Genomic DNA, 22,755 nt, shown 5'->3' on the forward strand with positions numbered 1-22,755 from the left:
TTTCTGCTGATTCGTGGATTTCCGCATTTAAAAAAATCCATCCGCACAGAAATATCTGAGTTTTGGTTTTTTTTTCTATTTGCACCGTGGCACTGGCTGCGCCAGTGTGGTGCGCACAGAGTTCCGCTTTTTGGCACACATTAATGAGCACAAAAACCTTGTCTGGCCCCTTGTTTTGTGCACGCGTAAAATGCACTAAAAAGTGCAGGACACAGACTCAGCACCATACGTGCAAGTGCCCTCCGTCGACAACAAGCCAATAGTCAGGTGACGCATTTTTTCCTGACAGTAATGAATGCGTCATTATATGGATACTATACCACTTCCTCTGCACGCTAATCTGGCCCCTATTAAAAAGAGGTCAGCAGTGCACTGAGCCAGGTTCGTGAACAAAAGACAGTTATACAACACCGTCCAATCTGGGCTCTGTTTACAAGGCTGCTGGCCTAGCTGAAATACTCCGGCGTCAATGAAGGTCACCTGTCAACTTAGAGTAGTGCCTAAAGATTACTTCGTGCGGCTATAAACGACTGTTAAATGAAATGATGAATTTTTGAAAGATTTTAAAAACGGAAAAAATGCCCCGGCATGAAGTGGTCAATAAATCTCTTTTTTTACCAAAGTCTCCAAGTGACTTTTCCAAAATAAAACTTGACGGAAGATACAGGTAAAATTCCAACATAAGTGTTTTATGGGGTGGTTTCAGTAAGGAATTATTTTTCCGAAATTGATTGAACGTGGTAGGACAACCCAATGTAAAATCCCCATAAGCAGACTGCGCAAGGGTTACGGAAGCGTGATGCGTGACATTTTACTTTCAGGCTCTATACACATAAAACGTTGTAATTGCATGGGTGCCATTTCAGCAAGCAATATGCCTGCGCAATCCACATTAATGCACAGGCCCATGTGCCTCGGGCAGCCATATACACCTCGTACGCCTGTGCCTGTGCATTACCGTAAACTGCACAGACGTATTGCTTGCTCAATTGGCGCCCATGGTGATTACAGCTTTTGGGCAGAGTTATCTATCTTGCGCCTTTGGCGCTATGCAATCTTTGCATACAACTTATATCTTGTACATACAAAATCTCATACATATGGCTTCTATCTTGTACGTACGACTTATAAATCATATTTCGTACGTACAACTTCTATCTCATACATACAACTTATGAATCGTAACTCATACGTACAACTTATATGTTGTACGTACGACTTACATCTCGTACGTACAACATAAGGTGAATAATAAATTGTACACCAACATACGTTCCGCCATTTTGTGACAAGCTGTGCATCCCTACTGTCGGAGTGTTTCATCTCTCTCCACAAATATTCTTTGGAGGTGAGGTTATTGTAACAAAAGAACAATTAAGAGAAATATGTATAGTCATGTAGGCCTACCTTTTGATTCATTTTCTTATTTTACTGTTTATGTATTGGTGAACAGAGCTAAGAATTCATTTGTATAGTATCCGCTGACAACGCAATGATAGGAATGGGACCCTGTGCAGAATCATCTGTTGTCATTGGGCGTATGTGTGGTTGGGGATTACCCTCCATATTTTTCATTTGGAGTAGGCCTAAGGCTATTGGCCATTTTGTGGTAAAACTTGCTACACTCATTTCGTTTCACAGAAACAAGGGGTGATTTTTTTGCATGCACTTGGAAGTGTAACTGTATGGTAAGTTAGCCCTAGGGCGTAGGAGCCATAACAACAGCATGGGTCATAAAACAGTTGACCATATACGTTGCGTCGTGTCAGTTCCAAAGGGTCCTTACTGAAAAAGGGGTCCTTAAATGAAAAATACTATTTTAGTACATCTCGGGCAAGAAAATTTGTTGACATTTGCCACAGAAATCTAGTTTAATACATAAACTAACACAAATGTAGTCTGCTTCGATACATTATTTCCTTCATATTCAGAGGAAGGCCCTAAGAGTACTGTTGAAACTCATATTTTTACTGTATGACCTTTTAGCACAAACCCGACAATGGCATTTTATAGACCCCTTGAAGTTGGTGGTACTTGTTGCTTTCACTAAATGCAAGGAACTACAGATTTTATGCCTTAAAACAGAGTCAGAGGCTATTCTTTGTTATTTAATTAAGATCAATTCTTATGTTGACATTTGTTAATTCTCCTTCAACAAGGATATGTATACAGTATCACATTTAGTGGTGTTGTAGAGTGCACTGTAAATTTTAAAGGTTAATAAAAGTGTATTTTGTCAGGAACTTGACCAAGTACATAAGTATTTTAAGCATAAATGTCCATTTATATCCTATACAAACTATCTAAGGTTTACAATGTTTTCAAATTGTTTTATTTGTACACAGATTTCTCTATTGCACCCTTCCATTATTGAAATTTTCACATGTAAACTAGTCATTGATATACGGGTCATTCCATGTCAGACCAACACACCTTTGGCCTTAGGTTTTCAGATTTTGGTAAAAATGTGTGTGCTTGTAGACATCAATAAACAATAAATAAATATTAATTTTTAGCAGAATCCGTTCTGCCATGTGGTAAGGGGCAGGGCAAAGAAAAAATGGACAGTTTTCACATGAAAACCCATCCTTTTAGTAAAAATGAAACAACCCTCTCATTTTTCATCAAATGTATGTGTCATAGAGTGATATTAAATCGAAATTACTCTTAAATTAATAATACCGTATAATCTTGGCCCTAATTGTTGAAAAGATAAACATGGTATTTACTGGTGAAACAAGATTTTATTTTCCTGAGCCTTCACACCCAAACATTCCTGAAGTCAGTCAACCTTACCAGAATGATGGCTGAGTACCAGTTGAGTTGTTATTCATAGATGTAGCCACTTATGCATTGATTTGAATAATGAATATTTATGAAGGGTAGTACACAAAACATTATGAGTTCTTTGGAATAAGGCATGGCAGTGCTGGAATTTTTCCTTTTGGTTTAAAAAGAAAAAGATATGGGTTGGTGTGATCAGCTCATTGCTGGATTCCGAGGAGAGGGCAGCGGCCAGCCTCGATGACTTATAGTCATGAGTCAATGAGTTAGTCTTGAGTAACTTCTAATTATGGAAGTGGAATAAACTACATGTACGTTCAGACTGTTCTGAGAAACCAAAAGCCAGGAAATGCCCAGTTCTTGTAAGTTAACTATGTATAAATATGATATATTGGATATTTATTTTATACATTTGTTCCTTGCAAAACCAGATATTGCGCCAGTGAAAATGAGAGTTGCCGAGATATTGCATAAAATCCTAATAGGTCTAAGTAATTTGAGTTGAGGATGTTGCAGCACTGACACAATTTATCGTTATCTTGGAAGTTTTACACACTTCATAACACTTCAAGCTTATAAATGAATATTTTGCATTAAATGTAACTTGGCCAGAAAAAGCAGAAACATGGGAATATGGTGGTAATTTTCAAGGTTTTAAGTTAAGAAGAAGAGGGAGTCAGTTGACTGAAGGTGACAGGAGGGTTGGACCACGGCGGCAGGACACAGAAACTTACCGAGTCAGCCACAGGCCACAGAAGCTGACTACAATGCAAGAAGCAGAAGCAACATGGTGGCGGGACATTGAGGTGCTCATCACCTCATATATATTGTAATTAAAAAAGTCATTGTAAGAAATTATTCTATTTTTGTGTTCTTAGATGAATAAATGTAAATATTGTACAGGCAAAACAAATTTCCAGCAACAGGTAGGTATATATTCGTGTCTAAGCTACCAAAGGTCTGTCCTTAAGGGTAGGACAACTCTAGGGGTGTGACAATATGCAAATGTGGTATCAAAATAACCAGAAGAGTATGCTCTTTTCATTGATGTTGTAAAGATTTGGCTTCGAGAATCAAGGGTCAAAATGACCTTTTACACACATCTGTGACCTGTGATCCCATTTTAAATTTAAGGTGTCATTTTAAAAAATGTTTACATGAAATATATTTGAAAGTATGGTTCGTGAGAGAAATCCGCTTAATTGTTTCTGGGCATTTTAAAATAAACAATGTTATAGCATTTTTTCTACAGTTGGTCAGCTGGGAACATGTCAATTTTGTATGTAGTCCTAATACAGGAAGTTGAAACAAAACACTTTGTGCTATAAAATGACATTAATGAAAGTTTGAAATGGCTTTTTAGGAACCTAATTGGGTTGTAATATATGAGGAATTGTGTTGAATACCAACCTGCGACTTAAGGTAGCTTCATGGGATGTAACACCAGGGGGCATATCCAGGGGGCAGGGAGGCAACTTTTATTTATTATTCATTGATGTCTACCAGCACTGCAATTTTTATCCAAATCTTAAGACCTAAGGTCAAAAAGTGTTGCTTTGACATGGAATGACCCATGCGTAAAAGAGTAGGGTTTTTAATAGGAAAAAGTTTAAGATAAAACAAATATTAATATTGCTTAACTATTTTATGTTACTTTACAGATTGGCGGTACAACAGTTTGTTGTATGGACAGCGAACCGTCATGGTTGGCACATATCCTAAAATTGGGAGAATTGCCCTAAAAAATAATTCTGTGAGAAGAAAACTCGAGTTGCAATCAAAACATCACCATCACAACTTTCTTCAGCCATGAGGACCCACAGACAAAGTCTTCTTTACCGTCTGAGAAAAGACAGTGGACTTGCTGCTGGAGAGGGTGAGGAGAACCCTAAACTATCTTCTCGAGGGAAAGGGAACATGAGTGCCTCAAGGGAAAAAGATGTATCCGGGTTGGATGGATACATAATGAACAACTGGTCAAAAGTTCCAGAGGTAAAGGTGTGAGAAAACTTGATGTAGAAAAAGATGTAAATCTGGTGGCCCTCCTGGAAGGAGCTACTCTTCTCTTTATCAGAGATAGCATGTCCAAAAAATGCCTCAAAATAACTGATCGTACTGAATACTGCCTTCAAGATTTTAGCCATTGTCCACTGAAAACAGATGTAACAGTTGGAGATATGTACAGGCAAGAGAAACCGAATGGGATACTGAGGTTCTATCTACACACAACATTTCCCTGTAATGTTCTAGGAAAGACAAAGGTGGAAGCTCAACCTGCGAAGCGAGCCAAAACAACACATACCAGTGCCTGCTATGACAAACAGGATGACCAGGCAAAAGCCATCTCAACTGAATGACAAGCACGCTCAGCACAAGATTGCAATGATGAGTCTCTACCCACTGTCTCAGCCCCATCCTCTACAGGACTTGAGTCAACTTCGAGTCTGGTACCACACCATTTGACAGCTAGTCCACCCCTTCACTCACCAACCTTTCCACCTGGTCCATCGATTCTGCCTCATCAGTCAGCCACTTGGCCCCCTTGATCACCAACTTTGCCTCCTTGTTCACCAACTCCACCTCCTCCTTCACCAACACTGCCTCCTCCTTCACCTACACTGTCTCCTCCTTCACCAACACTGTCTCCTCCTTCACCAACACTGCCTCCTCCTTCACCTACACTGTCTCCTCCTTCACCAACACTGCCTCCTCCTTCACCTACACTGTCTCCTCCTTCACCAACACTGCCTCCTCCTTCACCAACACTGCCTCCTCCTTCACCAACACTGCGGCCTCCTTCACCAACACTGCCTCCTCCTTCACCAACACTGCCTCCTCCTTCACCTACACTGTCTCCTCCTTCACCAACACTGCCTCCTCCTTCACCAACACGGCCTCCTCCTTCACCTACACTGCCTCCTCCTTCACCAACACTGTCTCCTCCTTTACCAACACTGCCTCCTCGTTCACCAACTCCACGTCAACTCAACCTCCTTTTATAACAACTCAACCTCCTTTTATACTCATTGGCATCAGCACCACAAGGACCATCTACACCTCCATGCGTGTCATCTCTGATGGGAGCCTGACGAACAATAACACTACTTAATGGAAACATCCTATGTGACATGATAAATGTATTCGAGGACCCATACATCCTTGACATCCCATTGCTCTTCAGTTTTAAGACGAAGTTGGAGCTGATGCTGCTGGGTATTGAGAGAGGCATACACTGCATTTTCAGCTAAACCGACAGGTTTATCTGGTAAGATTGAGAGGGTATACCTTCAATCTACCTAGAGTTTGGAAGGGATGAGTGAAATGCTGTTGGCCGCATTTTATTGAAAGGGTTTCAAGATCTGCGGACATTCCCAAACTGCCTGTCTCCTGCATTTGTGACAGCACTTATTCTTGGAAAAGGAGCAGTTTATGAAGAAATGCTCATTGAATTCCTCTCTCATCTAGACGCAGAAGTTAACAAAGCTCTGAGTGGTAAAATGACCGAGGATGATGAAGAAGACCTTCTTGACATTCTCAGCAGGGCTGACTGTCACACTGTACCCTCTTTAGAAAAAAAATTAGGGGAACCTCTGATCAATGCAGCTCATAAAGAATTGATTCGGGTACCTAAATATGCCCTGGATTTGATAGCAGCAACTGCATGTGCTGATTTACACTTCCTACTACTGACAAACCAAACAGCTTTGGCACTATATGAAGAGACAAAGCCACCAGCAAGGAAAATTATTGGGCTGATTAAAGGTACACCAACCAGCAGGGGACAGGAGCTAGCCCTGAGGTTCCTTAACCACTCCCAGCCGGGGGCTCTGGTACCGGAGCCATAGGCCTTATATTCGTGGCCGGGACTCCGAAATCGGAACTTTACTATAAAAAAAAAAAAAAGTTGCTGGGCGTTTCTTAAAAAGTTTGGGCTGTCAGTTAAAAGGTTTAAGCCATCATTGGCCGTAAATAAATGGGTTGCTGGGGCCGGTGAATTGTGACTTTATTTTATAGCCGGGTCAACCGAACTTATAAAAGCCTGGAATAAAAGTACGAGCTGCTGAGAGCTGCCGGGCACTGCCAATCAATCCCTGTATTCTTTCAGTGCAGAACGCTGCAATTAGCGGAGGTAATCCGTGTATTGTTTGTGCAGAGCACATTTGTTTGCGCTGCCGGGCGCTCGCAGGGGATTATTGCTGCACTGCACTGAAGACAAAGCGCGGGCTGTACGGGCTCATTATGCACCTGCGCCCCATGAATGACCAGGCCCGGGCGCTGCTGGCCCTTGCCACGTTGACTGACAGGGCACGGCCCTCGCTGCTTGAGAATAAAAACGCCGTGCAGTGGCTACATGTGTTCATATTGGGTATCGTGTTATTCAGAGCACAGACAACATGGCTGAAGTTATATCCGGAGAGTCCAGTTCTTCCAGTGAATGAGTTTTATCTCAGTTCAGACGAAGGTTCTTCGTCTTCTTCATCACCGCCGTCACCTGCTCAAGTACAGTCAAGTATAGAAATTGACAGTGATGTACCCTTGGCAGTATATGCCAAGCGCAAGAGACAGTCCCATACACAGACCGCCGCGTCGACCAGCAGCAGTGCCGCACCGTTCCGGTGAACAGATGAAGACAGTACACCGCTGAACTACGGCTTCACCGGTAATGGTGGTGCCGTCGATCCCCGCCTGCATCGCAGCTCGACCTGCAGTGAAGCCTTGGAACTGTTTTTTGACGATGTTCTCTACAACAAGATAGTGCAAGAGACCAACCGATATGCCGTGCAGAGGCCCACTACAACATCAGCGCGCATGCAATCATGGACTGATCTGAACACTAGAGAACTGAAGGCCTTTCTGGGCCTTTGCATAATGACGGGAATTGCAAAGCACCCCACCCTTCATAGCTTCTGGTCCACCGACCCACTACTGAAGATGAGCTTATTCCCGTTTGTCATGCCCCGAGATCGCTTCCTTGCCATCCTGCAGTCCCTGCACTTCAACGATAACACCGCCATGCCAGATGACTGCACCGACCGCCTCTTCAAAGGGCGCCCAGTCGTCGACCATCTTGCTCAGAAGTTTGCCACTGTCTAAGTTCCTCAACGGGACATTTCCGTCGACGTCTCCGCTTCGCTACCTACAACCCCAAAAAGAGGGCCCGCTTCGGCATCAAGATGTACAAGTTGTGCCAGAGCACCGGGAGTGCCGCCGGGTACTGCTACAACTTCAAAATCTACACCGGCCAAAGTAAAGGAGACCTCCCAGCAACTACACAAGTGGTGATGGACCTGGTGAACGACCTAAGTGGTAAGGGCCACAACCTTGCCCTCGACCGGGCCTTCAGCAGTCCCGATTTGTTTAGACGACTTCACAACCAGAAGTTCAATGTCGTCGGCACCGTCATGGCGGACAGGAAAGGGATGCCGAAAGACCTGCAGTCCGTCAAGCTGAAGCGGGGCGAAACAGCGTTCCGGTCGGCCAACCTGGGTGTCAGCGGTTCTCTCCTGGCCATGGTGTGGCGAAACAAGCGCAACATCCGTATGCTCTCCACCATGCATACGGCAGACATCCGTGGCACTGGCAAGCAAGACAGGACAGGGCAGGAAAAGCAGAAACCGACCTGTGTCATCAAATACAACGCCCTAATGGGGGGTGTTGACAAGAGTGACCAACTAGCAGCAAATCATCGAGCAACTCGTAAGTCCCTCAAGTGGTACAAGAAGCTCTTCTTCTACCTGCTCGACTTGACGCTAGTGAACAGCTACGCTGTGTACCTGGCCGTTGGTCACCGCCTCTCCTTCCTCAACTACCGCTTGAGTCTTGACCGTGAGCTGCTGTTCGACAAGCCCTTGCCCGAGTACCGCCCTCAGCACAATACTCCACCAGTCACCAACTCCCGCTTTGTCAGCCAACACTTCCTCGTGGACTTTGAGAGGACCAGCTACACCGGCGGTGTGTCCTCTGCGCTTCCCATGGTCTGCGAAAGAAGACACACTTAGAGTGCGACACATGCCACCAGCCCCTCTGCGTCGCTCCCTGCTTCAAGGAGTACCATACTGTCCACTAATTGACACTTTGAACATTTATTTTCATGGACATTTTCATTGAAATTATATTTTGTGTTTTTAATGTGTGTTTTGACTTGATGCGTCATTTATCTGGTGTAAAACAAAATGTCATTTAAAGGTGGTTTTAGGAGTTGTCATAGTTTCAACCTTGGAAAAAAATGATGAAAAAGACAAAGTTTCTGGAAAGTACTGCTTTGAGGATGTTGCATTTTCATCTCTTGAAAAAGTGGCACATTTCCTTGTTATGGTTTTACTTGGTGGTCATGTTTTCAACCTTTAAAAAAAAATGACAAAAAAGACAAAGTTTCTGGAAATTACTGCTTTGAGGATGTTCTATTTTCATCTCTTGAAAAAGTGGCACATTTCCTTGTAATGGTTTTACTATGTGGTAATGTTTTCAACCTTTGAAAAAAATGACGAAAAATACAAAGTTTCTGGAAAGTACTGCTTTGAGGTTGTTTTATTTTCATCCTTTTTATTTCTTGCACCAGTGTTTGCTTTTTATTTGATTAGAAAGAGTGGAAATTTATTTTACTACTTTTATGAATTCAACTGTTTCAATGAGAAATGAAAAGAAAACACAAGAGAAATGACAAGAAGAAAATAAGAGAAAAAGAAGTTCTCTCCAAATATTTGTCTGTGTATTTCTATGTGCACTTTATTTTATTGGTTTCTAAATTTTACTTGAAATTGTTGGGGAAATAAAGTTTGGGAAGGGAAATATCTTACTCTATGGGAGGGAAAATAAACAAGTTGGGAGATAAAATTTGAGAGTGGTTTGGGGGAGAAGTTTGGTAGATGAGAAAATATATAACAGAAAAAAAACCAAATAGCTTAAAAAAATAGCGAAAGTTACATGCAGCAGCGCCACGAAAAAAAGCCACACTTTTAGACCCTATTTTTTACAGCATGATTCATTTGTCCGTCATTGCCCGCACTCATTGAACAGTTGACAAAGCCCAGTACACGTGGGCACAGCTTCCCATTCACTCACTGCATATTACACGCTGAGGTCTTGACCATCAATCGCTCCGCATAGCAACACGGCAGCATAGCAACGCACTGGGCCAAGGCCTGGAACAATCGAGCCCTTATGTAACACACACAATGGGGGTTCTATACAGAGCAGGTGGCATGGCCGCAAAACTGTGAAGATTTTTGAAGAACGAAAATATTAAAAAACGGCAGCGTATGTAACCTTAAAAAAAAAGTACCCGGCAGCAAGTGGTTAAGCAATTCGTTTGGAGTTTGGATTCACCAAGCTTGTGCAAATTTATCTAATTCTGCACAGGTGCAAAAATTCTGTGTTTCGAATCGCTCTTTGTTAAATTCTGTGGAGTCAAGAAGGGTGCACTTACATTTCCAGTGGCACATACATGTACCTGTGGTCTAACACTTATCTTGCCCTCCACATACCTGTATGTATCAAATAACAAGCTTTCATGTGAACTGTCTGGTATCTTGGATTCAGGCTACCTTAAAATAGACATTGTGTAGGCTGAACAAATGCTCCAAAGATGAGATGAATGGGGACTTGTGCATTGTCTCATAATGGGATCAATCAGTTCTCTACGTAGATATGCTCAGATATGATGATCAGTTAAGTTTCTTGTGAATATTTAATTATGAAGATAATTTAATATCCAAGGTAAAGAAAGAGTTGATCTGATCCAATCCAGATGACTGTTTTGTTGGGATTTGATCATGATAATCATTTATTGTGTTTTGAGAGATTTCATAAACAAGTGTACCCTCATTTGAATAATGGGTTAGAAATTTGGACAAATACTTTCTGGACATGCTTCAAAGAAAAATATTATCACCTGTAAAATGAAAAGATCTCACTTACAAGTATAGTCATTATCTTGGCATGAATTCTAAAGATGATATAATCTTTCAGTAAGCTGTGGTTTCCATATTTGTGCATTGTCACTTGAATGGAATGATGAGATAGAATCAGTTGATCAGAACTCAGGTAGCTCCAGTTCATCTGATCTAAAGGGATGTCAGTTTCAAGCAAAAGTTTGATTTGAGACTTTTCAGACATTGGGCTAATTTTTCTCAACAAGTATTTAAAGATATTAACAAGGATTAGACAGGCACCCCTGAATAATGGGTTTTCTAACAAATAAAAATTGTGTATCGTAGTGGCTTGGAGCTGTGCTGATATACAGGATTCTTAATTTATAGGTGACAGGCTGCCACAAAGACATGTAGAATGTGTTAATGGAAATTGCATGCTTGGCAACAAAAGACATGGATCATTCAAGTGCTGCTCCCATCATTTTTGGTATATATGTATCATAAACCAAAACATTATGAAAGTAGTAGAAAAGGGCCAACATGTTTTTGACTGCCAGCATGTCACAGGTAGTCTCTCTTCTGATGACACTGCATTTTTTTATTTACACATGTTTTCCTACAGAGCTCGGTAGGCCAGCAAGAGTACCTTGTACGATCATTGAAAGCATGTGTGTACAAAGGGCAGGGTCCTTTGTACAGACGTGTATTTTTCACTGCGTAGTTGGTATGGCGAGCTGGAGTGTTCTTTATGATTATTGTATATCGTCATTAGTTTTATTGGCTACAAAATTAAAAATTATCCTTAATATTATGCAAGGGGAGATCCGAAACAGAAATAAATTGTTTTTGAGGATTGGATTGGGGAGCAAAGCATTTTGAATTTCTGTGTATCTTTTATAAATATAAGATTGATTGCTTTCCAAAGGAAATGACCTTTTCTTCATTGTTTGTCAAAAACAAAAGCATTTTGCCCATGCCTTGTTCTCCTTGCCCCCTTCCTCAATGAAAGAATCAGTTTAGTACAGGAAAGCTTTGTCATAATTGTTTTCATTTGAGGATTTGCATTACCATGCATGTTTACGAAACAGTTGAAATAAGCCATTTGATGTGAATTTGACTGTTGTCGTTTTGTATCATTTATATAGTTTTTAGAGCTTTTTCAAACATGTAACACCAGTTTTACAGTCTTAATTTCTGATTGTTAAAGGCGTTTTGGAAGTTTTACTCTTTTGCCGTATTATAATGAGCACAAACATAGTTACTTATCCTTTTTTTTAAATATCAACATTACATTGATTCACTTCATTAGATGGTCCTTGCATAAGGCTCAAACACTTAATAAGCTTAAAAATCTTTGAGACAAAAATGTAAAGAGCACAACTTTTATGAGGCTTAATTTCTGTAGGGTACTTTTAGTGGCACTGATTTACAGTTGACATGAGTCTATACTTATTTTTCTGTCAAGTTATCCCTTTTCATTGATGGAAGAAATCCTGGTTAGTTACTTCGAGCAATTTTGGAAAGGTATTTGTAGTTTTTCCCCTTCTCTTTACACCTGAAATTCTGTTTCCTGATCCAGAATGCAGTCGTCATATTATTTCTTGTTCAGTTGCAAGGAAAGAACTTGTGAACTCCCATCTTGTTACAGGTCTATGTGGTAGTTGGTTTTTATCTATAAAGGAACTGGTTGCTTGTTAATCTTACTCGCACACACCTATGAGTACCTCCCAAGGAGAAAAACCATTCAGAAACACTTTCCCAGTATATCTTGGTGTATGTTATGTTCCAATTTTTTTTGCTTAGACAAACTTAGATTTATGAAACAAGTTTTCATGGGAAAGACCATTGGATTTAATGCTTGCATGTCTGTTATAACAGGAGAAGGAAACTTGAAAGTATTATTGGTTCAAAGTTTACGGGCAGATACACCCAAGATCACACTGTTTTGTTGAATGATTAATATTGGACCTTTTCAAATTTCTGTGTTTAAGGCAACTTTGCCAAGTTTTGGACTAAGTGAAATCCAGCAATTATCACTACAGGGTGTCCCAAAAAAATTACAAACCCTGAGGAAAGGGGTTAATATGCCCAAACCATAAGATATTATTATAATGTATAAGGATCTCCGAAAAGTATAAGCAGTATTCTTTCTAATGATACCTTGATGGTATCCCTCCTGTCATGCATGACTGAACACCATTGTCTTGAAAATGGGGCATCCGAACTCAGTTGTAACACTTTGGATAAACCAGTGAATGAGGTTGCCCTCTGTCATGCTTGTCCTAGTTGAAAGTGGCAAAAAAGGTCATGTTAATGAGGGAAGATTGCCTTTTGTCACTTTCAAGATATGCAATAATCTGGTTTAAATGTGTTGACTCGCCCCGAGGTAGGCCAGTGCAGTGTTGAAAAGTGTTCGAAGCAGGACAGCAAGTCTGCAACATGGTGCAACTTACCAAGTTGCAGTTCCATCCATACTGAATGCATATCCGCCTCCAACTTTCGCGTGGAGACAGGAGTTTGCTCAATGACTCCTTGAACGCTGTCAGGGCAATGAAAGGTTTCTTGAATGGTTGACAATCTGTGATGAAGCAGCATTTGGGATGAATGGAGAAGTTAACACCCACAACAATGTTGAATATGCACCGAAGGGGCACCCGCCAAATTTTAACTTTGAAACCAACGTGAGTCGTGAGAAGGTCACCATTTGGGTAGGACTCTGTGGGAATGGTGTCATTATTGGACCATTCTTTTTCGAACAGCATATGAATGGTCAATGATACTTCCACATGATTAGCGAAGATGTGGTACACCAACTTCAAATGCATTTTCAACTGCATGAAAATGGTGTTTTCCGACATCCGTGGTGGCACCATCGATCAAGCTTCACAACAGCTTCTATCATGTGTCCGGCAACGACCGTATTGTGTCCTGGTGTGACAACAAGATCATTTTGGATGCATTTGAAATGCATCCATCCGTAGCCATGCATTTGCCCAGACTTACGTAGTTGATCCTGCAGGAACTTAATAACTTCATTATTGCTACTGTTGTGTGTCGAATGATAAAGATGAGATAAGAATAAACATCAGGTGCTTAAAAGAAAATGTTGGACCACTCTTGTCAAGTTGGTCATCATTTACTTGACATATACATGTACCTTCAAGTATGCTTCGATAACCGGTCCACGGTACGTCGGCAAAAGCAAGATTGTGCACAAATTTGTAGTGCACAAGCGCCGGTATTTGACTCGTATGTATGACTTACATGTCCTACATACAAGTTACATTATCAATAAGTCGTACATATGAGATGTAAGACCAACGGACGAGATATAAATCGTACGTACGAGATATAAGTCGTACGTTCAACTTACAAGTCGTACGTACGAGTTAGCTTGAGGAGAAAAGACATTTTTTTTGCCTCTAGAACAGCTTCCATACTATGGTGCATTGTCACCTAGAACCTCCATCTGAGCTGGCCCAACAGCTACACTCTCCAAGTGTGGGTGGGTTATGATATGTCCCCAACTGAAAGCCAGGGTGGAAACCAGCTGGTAGAAGATCCGGGTTTCTGGTAGAAGATCTTAAGGAAGCCTGTAGGTGAGCAGCACAGTGGCAGGGACAACCAACCAGTGCCATGACCACTCGCGGAACCCTGCAGTGTGGCGTTGCCAGACCGGATGTAACCCAAAGCAAGATGCCCATGCCACCTGTTTGGTAGACTCGCTTACGCCCCAGACGGCCAGTAGAGGGGCGTAGATGGACCGGAGGTTGCTGGGTGCTAAAAGACTGCACACAGGGAGTGTCTTAAGATGCTAAGATTGCCCAAGTGGCATTACCAGTACCAGACAAAAGTTGATATGACTGTGAGTCACCCAATAGTGCTCCTGTCTGCATAGGCTTTGCGCCATGAATTTATTTTGTGGCGACACAATACCCTAATAGTCCATTTCACGAAATGTTGCATAACTGCGCCACGTTTCTTGGATTTCTCGGACGACGACAAAAACGGCTTTTACGATGGCTGTTCATTTCCAATATAACAACAATCATCAAACACAGTTGTGGAACAGTTCTTCTTTCATTGGAACAGACAGAAACTCTCATAGGTTTTTCACACCAAATAAGTTTTTCATTTCCAAGTTGTACCTTTACCTTTACGTTTCTCATACAAACCGTAAGTTCAGCAATGGTGAGGCTTAACTGAACAATGACAAGCTAGTCAAATCGTTCGTTTTGCTTTGTTGGGCACAACTTACACACAATAAATATGCATGGCATAAGTTGAGTTACGCCAAATGCGTAACATGTTGTGAAATTGGCCGGACCATGGGAAGTCATAAAGATATTAATGAATTTAGGGCAGAACTCAGTCGAAACAGGTCCGTACCAAATACAGAAGAACTGAAGAAAAAGGAAGATAAGATCAAGATAGTTAAAAAAGTTCTTAGCGACATTGCCACATCTAATAACTTTTGTAATTTTATTAAGTTACCTGCGACACTTGCAGCTGAGCTAAAAATAAAATTCTTAACAGTTTCTGATAATCGCCTGCCTTTAACAAAGAATTATGTCATTCAATGAAACGTATATAAAGTAATCTTTAAAAGAGTGGAAATTTCCACTTTGGATTAATTGTAACTGGTACAAAAGTATGTTTTGTTATGCACTCAGACATATGACGACGGGACCTTGTACTTCACCAAACTCACCTTGATGCACATGGGGACCTATACGTGCTACGTAGAGGGATACAAGTCGGTGCAGCAGACCTACACTGTGGAAGTCCAAGGTATGACATCACTTGGAAACCGTAATTTCATTAATCTGAGTTGATTTATTTGATCTAATTTCAGTATACATGTAATTCAATCAGTCTAAAAAGGCTCTACATTCGAAATGTTTATTTCAATGCCATTGTTAATAAAAGGCATGAAGTGAAGAATGTAGCTTATACTTAAATGTAAATGTTCTAGTTTACCTCGAATGTCATTCACATTGCATCAAGCTTGTTAACTGGAAAGATTTTGTAAATCACACAGAAGAAAAAACTTGTCATGATGGAAGAGTGTCAGTGTCTTGAAAGTGATTTATTGTGGATTGTTGATGTTGAAGGTAGATGGATAGATATTCTGATAAGATGATGAATTAACACATCCCATCTGGTTAAACACCCCATCCCATTTGAAGCAAGATATGGGACGGAGAGAACCCCCCCCGCCTTTGTGTTGGTCATTGTTTGATCAGAATCTCTGGAATTCTTTACAGACTTCTAGGGAGGATGTGTTAGGTAACAAGAATCTAGAGTGTGTATAGGATTGGACAGGTAAGGGGGGGTACCCCTCCATCCCATATCTTGCCTGGTATACTCCATCCCATAATCAAAACAAGTTTGTGTGTTCTCTGAAGATAACTCAATTGATAGTAAACCAACATGTTTTCTTCCCATTCTTTAAGTTCCACCTTCGGTGCACACCTGTCCCAACTTCAGGCTACAGTCCCTGGGTAAGACGGCCAAGGTGCAGTGCTACGCCCAGGGTGTCCCTGAACCAGATAAGTGCTGGAGCCAGAGAGGAGTGACGATAACCGAAAGACCTGGACTTACAATTGAAGGTGAGTGAATTTTGGATTTTTTTGGGGGGGGCCCTGTCCAATGTGTATTTTGTAAACACTGTATACTCAATGTATGCCCCCAAAAGCTTGTGAAAAAGCCGACACCGCCAAGCTTGTAGGTCGAGTAGTTAAGACATCTGCACTTGTAAGCAGGTGGTCATAGGTTCATGTCCCACCCAAATACGTTTGTGGTTTTTTCACAAGCCTTCAGGGCATACACTGAGTATGCAGTGTTTAAGAATACGTCAGTGTCAGACAGGGCAAAAAATTCAACATTGATTTACATCTCCCTGGCGCAAATCCATCTTTGAAATAGTTGAAGGTGAGCTTTAGCTGGAACATGTTTAGACTTTTGGTGTAAGCAAGAGTGTGTCAGAAATTTGAATGCCCAAATGATGAAGTACAAGGCAAAATATCTCAAAAGCAAACTTATTTAAAATTGTACTAATTACAAATAAAATGCTTTGCTCTCTGCTCTGCTTTCAGATGGTAACACCACCGTTCACGTTGAAAGCCTTGACTACCCAGATACTGGCAAGTACCTGTGCAGAGCTAGCAACCCAGTGGGTACTGTGCAGGCTGTCTCGTCTGTCTTTATTCAAGAAAATACCAAAGGTAACAAGTCATCCTATCAGTTGATTGCTAAAAGGTATTAAAAATTACGTTAAAATTACGTCAATTTTTCTTAAAGGGGAACCTTTCAAACGTGAATTTGAAAGAAAACGCGTTCAAGTGAGGGCTGCGTAAATGATTATGGACAATAATCAACTGATCACGTCCAACATCATGCTTATATAGTAGGTTTTACCCCATCAAGTATTCTTTCCTGCGAATAAAGAAATTTGTGTTTGATTTGGGAAAATAATGAGTGTGGGTGGGGATGAAGGTTCTGAGCAGAGCCTTTGGTACGAAGAAGGTGATTGAATAAGCCAATTTTTTTTTTTTTTTTACTTATTGGCAGTCTTCCATTATCTTCAGGGTAAAATAATCCTTGATTACTTGAGATTCAAGAGTGTGTTGTGAAAACTTAAGAGGTTTATGGTCGATTCTTTTGGGCAACCCTGTTGTGTTGAATCTAATTTTGGTGTGGGACATGAAGGATTTTTGCAGGATGATCCTTCATGCCCCACTGTTTACTGCAGGCTGCAGAACAGGTTTAATGGAGTGTTTCAAGAACATAGTTAACCATAGTTTGACTAACTCTGATCAAATGCACACTAGTCCACAATTGCACATTCTCGAATTTGCTGAAGAGCAGGTAAAGTTGACCTAGCACTGGACCTATTTGCAGCAATATTTGCAGATACGTGTATTTGCAGAATCCCAGTTAAATTCATAAGATGATTTCTTTCAACATAAGAGGTAGTTTGGTAGTGCACTCTTGCAGCCCTGGATCTGGTTAACTCCTAGGAAGTGTAAAAGAAATATGACACAGTTAATTGTAAATTTAGGATGACAAGTTTTGAGAGCTATTGAATCTAAGTTCTTCTTGTCTTATACATAAAATAGTTTTCGTGAATTCTTCAAATACATCATTTTTGCAGAATTTAAGGTAGTTGGCTGCAAAAAAATTGTGAAATATAATTCATACACAATGAAAAGGGATGCCTTGTTGTGAAATTGCATTAACTTGGAGGAATTTGTTGGAATGCATACAAAAAAGAATGCTTGATTTTTTAAACCAAATGACTACTTTCCCAAAATGGCCAAGAAAACCCATAAAGCCAACATATGGATAAATTTTAGTGTTTCGTTTGCTGCAGCTCTTGACTTCGGGCCCGTACATGTCTTCTACCTGTTCCACTCACATGGAATCCGCATCTTGGAGCCAGACTCCTGTGGGTTCCGACTCAACATCCCACCCAAGCATGTCCTCCCTAAGCCCCACGGCCTGCTGTGCCCACCGTCCCCAACCGGTGAGATAGCCTGCTCCTGGGGCCAGGCAATCAATGTGCTGAACCAGTTCCTGTATGTCACACAGCCCAACAACAACCGAATAATTGTTGTCGACATACGTACACAGTTGATTATCGAGGTATGGAATCTTTTAACATCTTGCTATGAAGAATCTGACAGTTCAGTTGGTGACTATAGTTGTCCACGGAATGGTGCTCAGATTTCATGATTCATAAATTGTTTTTTCATCCCATTATTTAAATTTTACTCACGTGTCTTGAAGCCAATTACGATAGTCTATCTTTGATTACAGGTTATTCAAACCGACCGAGTTCCTTTCTCTCTTCATTACATTCCCCACCTCGACACTGTGTGGGTCGTCTGCTGGCAATCTACCGATCCCAATGGAGGCCAGCGATCAGTACAAGTGATCAAGTACGTCAGTCACCGGGAGATGCATACCCCGATCCATACTACCCCGATTGGGCACCACTTTGACGTTGTGAAAGGGCTCTACATTCCTCAGGTTCAGATCCCCAATCAGGGAAATTACAAATTTGGGTACGTTGTTCACAGTCAACAGATGGCGATCACCAAAATTAACCTGGAGACAACCACTTTGTCCTCCACCATCGTCTTGAGCCAGCACCAGTGTTATCCCGACTCGGTGGCCTTTCTGTCCATAGGCGGTTATGTCATCGTGAGTTGTGCCGACGGAGGTGAGTCTCAACCATCCAGACAGCTGTTCCTTGACTACCTAACCGATACCGTGCTTCATACTAATGAGGGTATACAAGGAACACCCTACATATCTCCAGATGGACGGTACATTATAAGTGCCGATAACCAGCATGGTTTGATATATGTCCAGAAAGTAACCCTGTCAGGAAAGGTGAAATCCTTGTTTGAGGTCAGTACCAATCTGGGTGTTAGTGACGTCGGCTTTTTCCCTACCAAAGCAAGTACCCATGCCTACGACATCATGGTCACATCAAGTGACCGTCCCGATGTCCTTTTTGTCGATCTTCAAACCAGCAAGGTCAAGATGATCCCAGGTGTGTTTGATCCAATCAACCCAGATAGTTGGCCCTGGAATGAGCACAACAGGCACATCGTCAGCAGTGGCGTATTTGGGTCTCATTTGGCCACGCCCAGCGCCGACCATGTGGTGTTAATTGATGGCAAGAAGAAATCTGTTCATTGCAATGTAGACGTTTCACAAAGTAATGTGATCGTGTGGGTCGGAGACTGTTACTAATCACCATCCATTTAGTCATATTCATGCAAATACCTTAACCCGCGCCCCTAGTCACAATAAAACAGCGTAATAAAAGTAATACAACTTTGTGTGCAGACTCTTTATCCAGTCTGATGTAATAAAAGATTTCAGTACTTATCGCATCGCTAAAATATTGTTTCCATTGCAATATCATTCCCACTCTTCATCGTCTACTTCACATAATATTTATTTTCCTGTGCAGTAACTAAAATTTCAGACCATAATCATAATTAAAAATTATCATCATCAATATACAGCGTTTTAAACCAGCTTTTTAAAACAATATTGTGTCATTACCCACAGAGCTTTATAAATACTATCAGAAACTAATATACTATTTAGGCATATAACCAGATTCTGGGTATGTTTTGGTTGGGGTTTGATTTTAACTTCTGTCTGTAAAGTTAACAGAAGTAAATTCTACGTCAAAGCAGGAAGTCTTCAAAATGTCATTTGCATGTGGTAATGTCAATAAAGGAAGCTATTTCAGATTCGTCGATTTTCAGGTTAAGAAATCATGAATGCATTTTTCATCTGCATTATTGTGAATGTCCAACACCAGAGATTCAAAAAGCTTATTTGACTGAATGAAATGGTATAAAGATGTATGACTTTGGGGATATTGCAGCTCAGGATATAAAGCATCTGCTAAGTGTTTGTATGTTGTGCAAAGTTGGTGATTGGTGTCTTTTAAAGGTGTCTTGTATACATCTAAGATTCTTGTAATGTTCTGTTACCTTGTAGACTTGATACAATTAAATAGTTCAGGAAAAGTGGCTAGTAGTAAATTATTCATTGAAGCTGTAAAATGTTAGCTTTGATATTGGATGTTGTAGATCAACAGGAGCAGCAAACAGTGCAGGCAGGTTAAAGAATTGTAACTACTTTTCCAGTATGCATGATTCTATGCTAATGTGGTACTTCAAGATTGAGAAATTGTGTCGAATTTGATGGTTTCACTCACTGTCTTTGCGCACCTACAATACACCTACATGTGGTGGCTATATGGTATATCGCCAATCATCAATATTTGTGACCAACATTCACGACTCGCACTTCAGTCACAAATGAAGTTGCATTTTGCTAAAACTACCCACACAAATAAAAACTTGAGATCAACCCAAAAATGTAGAACATTGCATGTGCTTGTGAATACTTCATTTCCGTCTAGCTTGTTGAAAAAAAAATAGTGATAATGTTTGCGACCGCAGATAGGAGTCGTGAATTTTGGTCATAAACATTGACAACAACATTCGCGATTGGAAAGCAAATCCTGAACTTGGTCACAGATATTGACAGCAGTATTGACGATTTGCGGGGTCCCTCCACGGCCGCCATACATGCAGTTGACTTTTAAAGTGGATGCATGACAAACATTTAAAACTTTACGTGTGCCGCTTGTATTATATCTTCGTTTATTTTTTACCAATAATGTGCGTTAAGTCTCAACCTGATATTTTTATAATTTCCAATTTAGATTTTGGACTATGTTAAGAATATCATATGTCATTTGATTTGTATTTTAAGTCTATTTTAAGGTATTTTATATATTTTGGTGCATAAACAGAAGTGAGGAATTTGTGACACCACCACAATCACATCGCAACAGCTAAGGCGAAAAGCAAATAGAATACATTCTAACTCGAGTCATTTTTCAGAGGAAGTTTTTTTTGCTTGTTAATTTGCACTCAGTAACTTAAAGTTATGAAAAAGCATGAAGTTATGAGGCTTTTAAGAGAAGGCACTCTAAAGCCTTATTCTTTCACCCACTCTTTTAGAGAGATATGTTTCCCTGTTTTCTCACGGTAGTTAAATGCAATGAGTTGTAAGTGATACTAAATTTGTATCGATTTATTTTCTTAAAGAGGAATTCAAACAGCACGTTGCTTTCCATGAAACAAATATGATTGCAACAGATGGTAAATACCATACCATTTTATGAAATGAACAGGAAAAATTAGCATAGCTTTTCTGTTTATGGTGGATCAAACGTCGAAAATATGGGCCTGCGCGTAGGCCTTTAGCAGTGGTTTCAAAGAACACTTATTAAGTATTATATTATGCAAGTGACATGGTGTCCAACATATATCCATGCAACTTTACATGACAATGTGAATGTGTACGTATTTACAATGTGTGTACATGTACAGTCACAATGTACATGTACGTATATGGGATCTAAAAAGGTACACATTCACGTGTATGTACATGTACACCCAAATGTGCACATTCGTACTGACACATTTCCAGGCAAACTTCAAGGCAAGATTTCAAAACTCCCTGTCATTGCTGATAAGTGATATCCTTTAGGATTTTTGGACGTCTTTGTACGAATCCAGACAGAAATCAACTTTTATTCCTTGATAATTCTTTTCCCGTCAATACTCCATTGTCTATGGGCTTTTGGGTTTATCTGTTTCAAGAAACAGGTGTCAAAAATGTGTTAACCTGATTCCTTTTAAACATCTTTTTTACCTTGAAAGTGTCTGTATTGTAAGTTGGCATCTACTTTTAATGTTGAACATATACACAGAGAAGGGTTTGGTGAGTGCACAGTGATTGCAGTCTGATTTCATAGGTGTGTGATTGTGTAATTAGAATTGCTAGTGTGTGACACAAAGTAAGAAGGCGTGCACCTGTTCCGTATTTACCCATGTACCACGCACTATTTGCAAATCGTGTAATGTACTGCAATGCACAGCTGCACAGTAGTTGAAAGATATAATAAACGCTATCGAGTCCATTCGTCGTTAATCATTTTGTCCTTAATTCTTTGTGGTTTGTTCTCCCACTGTTCTTTTTGTCCACGCCTCACTCTTCCATGCTTTTTGTGTTTCTCCATTCAGCTCTACTCTACGGTATGTCTGTGTAACAGCCCAGTCAAATTTAGGCCTCTGAAAAACTTGCCAAGTTCGAAATGAGACTATCCAATCAGCTCTCCCCAAGGATTCCAGTAGTTTCGTGTTACGTTTCTCATCTATTTTTTTCGCACTATCTGGCTGGCCACTGGATAGGTTTTGCACTGCAAATTCAAGGTCATCTCTTACATGACCGTAATTGACTTTTGTTTTGTTTGTGTTTGGTGTTTTGGTGATTTATTGTGACAATTCCTTGAAGAAAATAGTGTTGAAAGACTGTCAACTAGACTGATGGAATGAGAACCACCAATTTCCTTTGGTCCACGGACTAACTTGATGGGTCGACGAACCCCTCCAACACTGGGAAAATGACATATTTTGATGATACAGCACTTACTTCAGAGAAATGCTAATTTAAATAACGGGTTTTGCTCTTACCCAACGTATATATTTGA

General features: G+C 40.6%; 1 protein-coding gene across 1 annotated transcript in view; it reads left to right on the forward strand.

Annotated features, from left to right (window-relative positions):
• The window catches only part of LOC110982054 (follistatin-related protein 5-like), a 103,598-nt gene extending 81,402 nt beyond the window's left edge, over positions 1–22,196 (forward strand). Inside the window, 5 exon segments of the mRNA XM_087129983.1 lie at positions 15,329–15,446; positions 16,112–16,267; positions 16,754–16,882; positions 18,031–18,302; positions 18,477–22,196. Coding sequence (XP_086986109.1) covers positions 15,329–15,446; positions 16,112–16,267; positions 16,754–16,882; positions 18,031–18,302; positions 18,477–19,421 — 1,620 coding nt within the window. The 3' untranslated portion in view covers positions 19,422–22,196.
• Positions 22,197–22,755: the final 559 nt, after the last annotated feature.

Source organism: Acanthaster planci, linkage group LG19 (genome assembly GCF_054643075.1).
Source record: "Acanthaster planci isolate LZ-2023a linkage group LG19, COTS_SCS, whole genome shotgun sequence".
NCBI lineage: Eukaryota > Metazoa > Echinodermata > Asteroidea > Valvatida > Acanthasteridae > Acanthaster > Acanthaster planci.